Source organism: Echinops telfairi, unplaced genomic scaffold (genome assembly GCF_000313985.2).
Source record: "Echinops telfairi isolate 266 unplaced genomic scaffold, ASM31398v2 ScPeMD7_18;HRSCAF=68, whole genome shotgun sequence".
Taxonomy (NCBI): Eukaryota; Metazoa; Chordata; class Mammalia; order Afrosoricida; family Tenrecidae; genus Echinops; species Echinops telfairi.
Genome location: NW_022103915.1, coordinates 19,433,053 through 19,439,276, shown reverse-complemented (window position 1 = coordinate 19,439,276; position 6,224 = coordinate 19,433,053). Strand labels below are relative to the sequence as shown.

Sequence of the window (6,224 nt, the reverse complement as noted above, 5' to 3'; positions counted from 1 at the left end):
ATTCATTGTCCCATTTTCAAATATGTCTGTTGCTGTTGACAGATGCCATCAAGTTGACTCTGATGCATAGCAACCCGTGTACACCAGAACCAAACGCTGTCTGAAGCAAAACCATCCTAAAATTCATTGTCACGCTTGAGGCCATTGTTTCAGCCACTGTGGAAATCCATCTTGTTCAGGGTCTTCTTTGTGGCTCCCACTCTGCTTTACTAAGCATGATGTCCTTGAGCAGGGATGGGCCTCTCCTGATCACATGTCCAAAGTAGCTGAGACCAAGTCTCACAATCCTTGCTTCTAAGGAGCATTCCGCTTGTACTTATTCCAAGATCGATTTGTTTGTTTGTTTGGCCGTCCATGGTACTTTGAATAGTCTATGTCAGCGCCATCATTCCAACACATCATGTAATCTTCGGTCTTCTTTATTAAATGCCCGAGTTTCACTTGTAGATAAGGCAATTGACAATACCTTGGCTTGGATCAGGTGCACTGACTTCTCAAAGTAACATCTTTTCTTTCAATATTTTAAAGAGTTCTTGTGCAACCGAGCTGCCCAATGATATGCTCTGTTTGAACTCCACTGCTACTTCCTTGAGCATTAACTGTGCATCCAAACAAGACAAAATCCTTCACAGCTTCCGTCTTTTCTCTACTTCCCTATTGATGTTACCTATTAGTCCAGTTGTGAGGATTTTTGTCTTCTTAACGTTGAGTTGTAATTCAGGCTGCAATTCTTGATCTTCATCAGCAAATGCTTCAAGTCTTCCTCACTTTCAGCAAGAGAGCTTATGTCATCTGCAGATAGCTGGTTGTTAAGAAGTCTTCCTACAACATGATAATATATTCTTCTTCACATTATCAAGCATCTCTGATTGTTTGGTCAGCATACAGATTTGATTAAGTAATGTGAGAAAATACAATACTGACACACCCTTTCCTGATTTTACATTGTGCAATCTTCCTTTAGATTATTTGCACACTGCCTCTTGATCCATCTACAGGTTCCATATGAGCACCTTCAAATATTCTTGTATTTCTTTTGTCTCAAGCCAATCCATAGTTTGTTATGATCCACACAATTGAATGCCTTTGCATAACCAATAAAATACAAGTAGGCAGCTTTCTGATATTCTGTACTCCCAGCCAAGATCCCTCTGATATCAGCAATGATTCTTCATGTCATATATCCTCTTCGGAATCCAGCTTGACTTTCTGGCAGTTCCCTGTCAATGTATCACTGCCCCCATTGTTGAACGATTTTCAGCAACATTTTAATCTCATATTATATCAATGATATTGTTCTATAATTCTGCTGGATCACATTTTTTTGCAAATCGTGCAAATATGGATCTCTTCCAATCAGTTGGTTAAGTTGCTGTCATCCAAATTTCTTGGCATAAATGAGTGAATGTTTTCCATGTTTCATCGGTTGTTAAAACATTTCAATTGGTACTGCATCAATTAGTGACGCCTGGGTTTTTTGTTTTTGTTTTTGTTTTTGCCAGTGCCTTAGTGCAGCTTGCTTGGACTTCTTCCTTCAGTACCATTGGTTCTTGATCATGTGCTACTTCCTGAAATGGTTGAATGTTGACCATGTTTTTTTGGCACAGTTACTGGTGTAGTCTTTTCACCTTCTTTGGAAGCTTCCTAGATCATTCAATATTTTTCCATAAATTTTAAATATTGCAACTTGATTGAATTACTTCTTCATTTCTATCACTTTAAGGTACACTAATCGCGTTCCTCTTTTTAAGTTTTCTAACTCTAAGTCCTCCCCATGTCTGTCAGTCTGCTGGCGGCTTGTGTATAGCTATGATTCTGGAGGTTATGTCACTGGTATTTCAAATACCACTAATGTCATTAAAATAACAGTTGTCAGTGAAGCTGCCCAACTAAGAAGAGACCATGATGAGGGAATAGGCTGCCCTGTTGTAAAGAATTATCCCCTAAAATCATATGAATAAAAGTAGAACATTGCGAAATGTGTCTGAGGTAATTAAAAATGCGATAGCTGGTGTGAGATATATTTTAATCCTCTTTGCTTTTGAATATTTTTGAGGGTCTCTTACAATATATTGACTTCCGTACTGCTGTTTTAATGAGTATTTACTGTGGATACAAGTTGAATGAAATCTTAATACCTTCCATACTTTCTGTATTTATCATAGTTAGAATGGGGGGTGGGTTGTTCTCTCGATGTTGAGTCAGAATCCATACTAAAGGCAGTATGGTCTGTGATCTTCTTCTGTAAGTGCGTCGAGTCTTCCTTACTTTCAGCAAGCAAAGGTGTGTTGTCTGTGAAATCTAACATCACTTTCTTTCTTTATAAAGTACGGCTTCTTTAATTATTTACTCAGCACACCGATTTAAGAAGTATGACACTAGGATGCTCTCCTGGCATGCAGCTTTCCTGATTTTAACCAACACGATGTCTCCTGCTTTGTTCAAAGGACTTCTCTTCGTGCATGCACATGTTCTGCACGGCATCCCCATGCTTCCCAATGTTCTTCCTGATTTACTAGCACTCACCTAGTCAAATTCCTTGATGCCGTCAATAAAATGCAGGGGCGGGGGGAACCGATAAACCAACTTCTAATTAGAAATATTCAAGCCTTGGAAGTTTTCCCCTTCTCTATTAGGGACAAGAAGAAGAAGAAGAACTTTCTTTCCTTTGTCTTAATAAAGTGATAGGCAAGACACCCAAGCAGTCACGTCTTTTTCTCCAGGGAGGAAGCTTGAGACACTGTGTCTTCTATATTCCACACAAATCACCAAGACAAAGCTTAACATCCTTAGGATGCTCAATATTTACTAGCATAGACTTTATTTATTTCTACAGAGTTTGATGACTTATTAGGAAGTTGAATGCTTTCTAATCACAGGATAACAATTCTTCAATTGTGATTTTTCCTTCAAGGGTACTAAATGTGTACTTTCTTGGCTTGTCCTTGTTATCTAAAGATCTAGTTAAAGAATGAAGCAAATGTAAAATAATCAAATGAGAAATATCTACTGACTGCCTACTGTAACATATATAGGTGAGTATGATGGGTATTTGAATAGTGATCAAAAGAGAAGAGGAATCAAAGGTTAATAAAGAAGTTAGAGCGTATTAAAGAAACATGTGGATATGTCAGGCCTTTATGGTTTTAAAATATTGCCCACTTAATTGTATGTAAACTTGAAAGGTCCCTTAATCTCATAACCAGGTTTATCACTTGAAACATAAGCTATGTTTCAATGACATCCAGATATCTCTTGGGTAGAAATTTCCTCTGAAATCCAGCTTCCTACTCATTGGTTCTCTATGATTATGCAATGTACAGTACAAGTGATGACCAAAATTTAACTACTCATATTCCTTCCGAAGCCTTTTTCAGCTCATAGTCCCTCCATTATCGAAATCCATCCATATCCTTCCCATTTCTCAGCATCTTCACAGTTAAAATCCTAGTCCAAGTCAGCAGTATCTATTGTGTGGAGCATACAATATCATAATAGTTGGTTTTCCTGAATGTCTATATTCCCTAAAAATATCCAAAATAACCTTCTAAAATGGAAATCCCTGTAACGCATCTTCCCAAATTCCTCCATAGGCTTATTCTTTCACAGAGTGTAAAAACTACATGCCTTTCGAGAGGGTGTGGCTCGGCGGGAGCTGCGGGCCCGGAGCTGGTCTCATAACATGGACAGTGAGGTGCAGAGAGATGGAAGGATCTTGGACTTGATTGACGATGCTTGGCGTGAAGACAAGCTGCCCTATGAAGATGTTGCAATACCTCTGAACGAGCTTCCTGAACCTGAGCAAGACAATGGTGGCACCACAGAATCTGTTAAAGAACAAGAAATGAAGTGGACAGACTTGGCCTTACAGTACCTGCATGAGAACATGCCCCCCATCGGAAACTGACACCTGGCTCCTTGCTCGGGCAGTATGTGTGTGTGCGCAAGTGAGTGTGTGTGTGCACTCGCGTGTATTTCTAAAAGCTTTCTAACTAAAATCTCTTAGTAAGAAATCAACACCTAAAAATGCATCCCCACGTCGATTGTGGCAACAAAGTAAAATGTGGAAATATTCACTAGGAACTCAAGCTAAGTGAGATTTCCCAAGAATGTGAAATATTTGGCTCTTTGCGCCTCGAACTCTTCATCCAGTGGTGGGTGTTTGAACATGATTGTTAAACATTTGCCCTTAACTCTGATTTTGTCTTCTCGTCCGGGTTTGACACTTTCTCGTAACTTTTATGCGTCCTGTGCTACAAGAGGATTGAGGATAGAGTGAGAAAGGCAAAGGAAGCCAGACACCAGTGATTAACTTCTCATGGACTCCTCTAGAGAAGCATCCTGAGTGGAGGGGTGGTGTGTACTTAGCCTTCGTGCATGGATAGGTTTAATTGTGGGCATCTGTTACACATCTGGAGATACCCCACTCACTGATGACTGTGACCCCTAAATTTCCCCATGTGGTTTCAAACTATGGAGAAATTCTCAGATTAAAAAATCATCTACTCCTCTCAAAACAAAAACAAAAAAAAAAAAACTACATGCCTTTCAATGGCCTTTGGACCCATTGCCTGTGCTTTTGACCCTTGTCTCTTAGACCTCGTCTCCTAATATTTTTCCTGATACTTATTTTTACCTTCAAATGAAATAGTCTTTTCTCTGACTAGTCTTGGTACCTGGAACTCACTTTCTCTATACAGGAAGTAAAAAATACCCTTCACTAGATGAATATTCATTTTTTCAAGGATCCTTGTCCTGGCTAATTATTCTGTTTAACATGTCATTTACCTTTCTTTTTTCTTTCCCCCTCTTCACACTCCTAATTCTCCTTGACTTGTTCTAGTCATTTTCTCTATAGCACTAAGTGTCTTATATCCCCCTGTTATTTAATACTTGTATTTACTTATTTATTATCATTTATTGCCTGTCTCCTTATCACTTCCTGAGCATAGGAGTGATATTCTTTGATCTTATTTTTGATCCATCACAAGAGCCTAAAATAATGTACAGCACAAGCTTAACGTTCAATAAATGAACAAACATAGCTACTCTTCACATTTGTCCTTGTGCACAGACCCATTCAGTGGGAGTTCAATATGATTCTTTAACTTAACATTGACCCTTGAGTATATGAAAATTAATTCTACCTGTGCAAATATATATCAATTTACAATTAGAATATTTGAAATTCATTTGCTTTTTGACATGAAGTAAATTGGAAATGGACAATGGAAAACAATTTGCTTTTTGATGTGAAGAAACTGAGTTCCAAAGACATAGCCATGCTATTCTGAAAGCACAAACAGGAGAAACCATATTTCCCACCTCAATTTCTTAGGAAGTTTCCCCCTTAAGCGCAGTTGTTGGAAATCTTAAAAAGAGGCCAACCCACTGAGAAGGTGGCATTTTTATAAAAATAGGCACACCTCTTACTTACCAAATTTGACCATCTGGGAAAGTTTGGCCCTTCCCCTGTAATGAATGGTAGGCTCAGCCCTATCACTAGCTTTTATCAATGTAACATGAATAGAAATGACACTTGTCACTTCTAAGTTCAAGTTGTAAAAGCTGTCATGTGCTTTCATCACTGTTCATATTCCCTGAGCCATAAGGGCATCAGTTTGTCCAACCCTGGATCCTGGCCTGGTAAAGCTATAAAGCAGAGCCAAAATTGACTCTGGAGCAACATGAAATGTGAGTGAGAAATAAGGCTTTATTATGGTCAGCAGAGATAATAGACTCTATAAACTCACAGTTAATGAGTAAAGATTCAGAAGGGAAAAAAAATCCAAAGTCTTGCTATTAAGCACACACACACAAAAAAAATCCAAAGTCTTGCTATTAGGCACAAAGTTTCCTTCCCCAATACCATAAGATACTGCCTCCCTCCCCCTAAAAAATCCTTTAAGTAAAAGCTCCCAAGATATAGGAAGTACACTGGCCTCTATCCATTTCATTATAAATTAATATATTACATATATACATGCCAATAGCTATACCTCTATAAATAACTTTTGCCTCCTACTTCTTTCCTGTATTTCCTTTCCTCTTCCTTCTGTCCCACTATTATGCTCACCCTACATTTTGTTCTCAGTAATTCCTCTTGGATACTTTGCATTTGATCAAACCCAACCAGCCAGTATACCTCCTCCCCAACAAATTTAGATCTCTTGTTCCCTTATCCCTGAGTTTGTTGGTTCCCCACTCTACCTCCCACCCCTTCC

General features: G+C 38.7%; 1 protein-coding gene across 1 annotated transcript; it reads left to right on the top strand.

The window, feature by feature from the left end:
• Window positions 1-3,639: 3,639 nt before the first annotated feature.
• On the top strand, window positions 3,640-4,199 carry LOC101652249 (anaphase-promoting complex subunit 13). Its single transcript, XM_004698751.2, has one exon. It carries the CDS (start codon window positions 3,683-3,685, stop codon window positions 3,905-3,907), a length of 225 nt encoding a protein of 74 aa, XP_004698808.1. The 5' UTR covers window positions 3,640-3,682; the 3' UTR covers window positions 3,908-4,199.
• Window positions 4,200-6,224: the final 2,025 nt, after the last annotated feature.

Coding starts and splice junctions, on each gene's coding strand:
- LOC101652249 (XM_004698751.2), top strand. CDS start 3,683: ATGGACAGTGAGGTGCAGAGAGATGGAAGGATCTTGGACTTGATTGAC.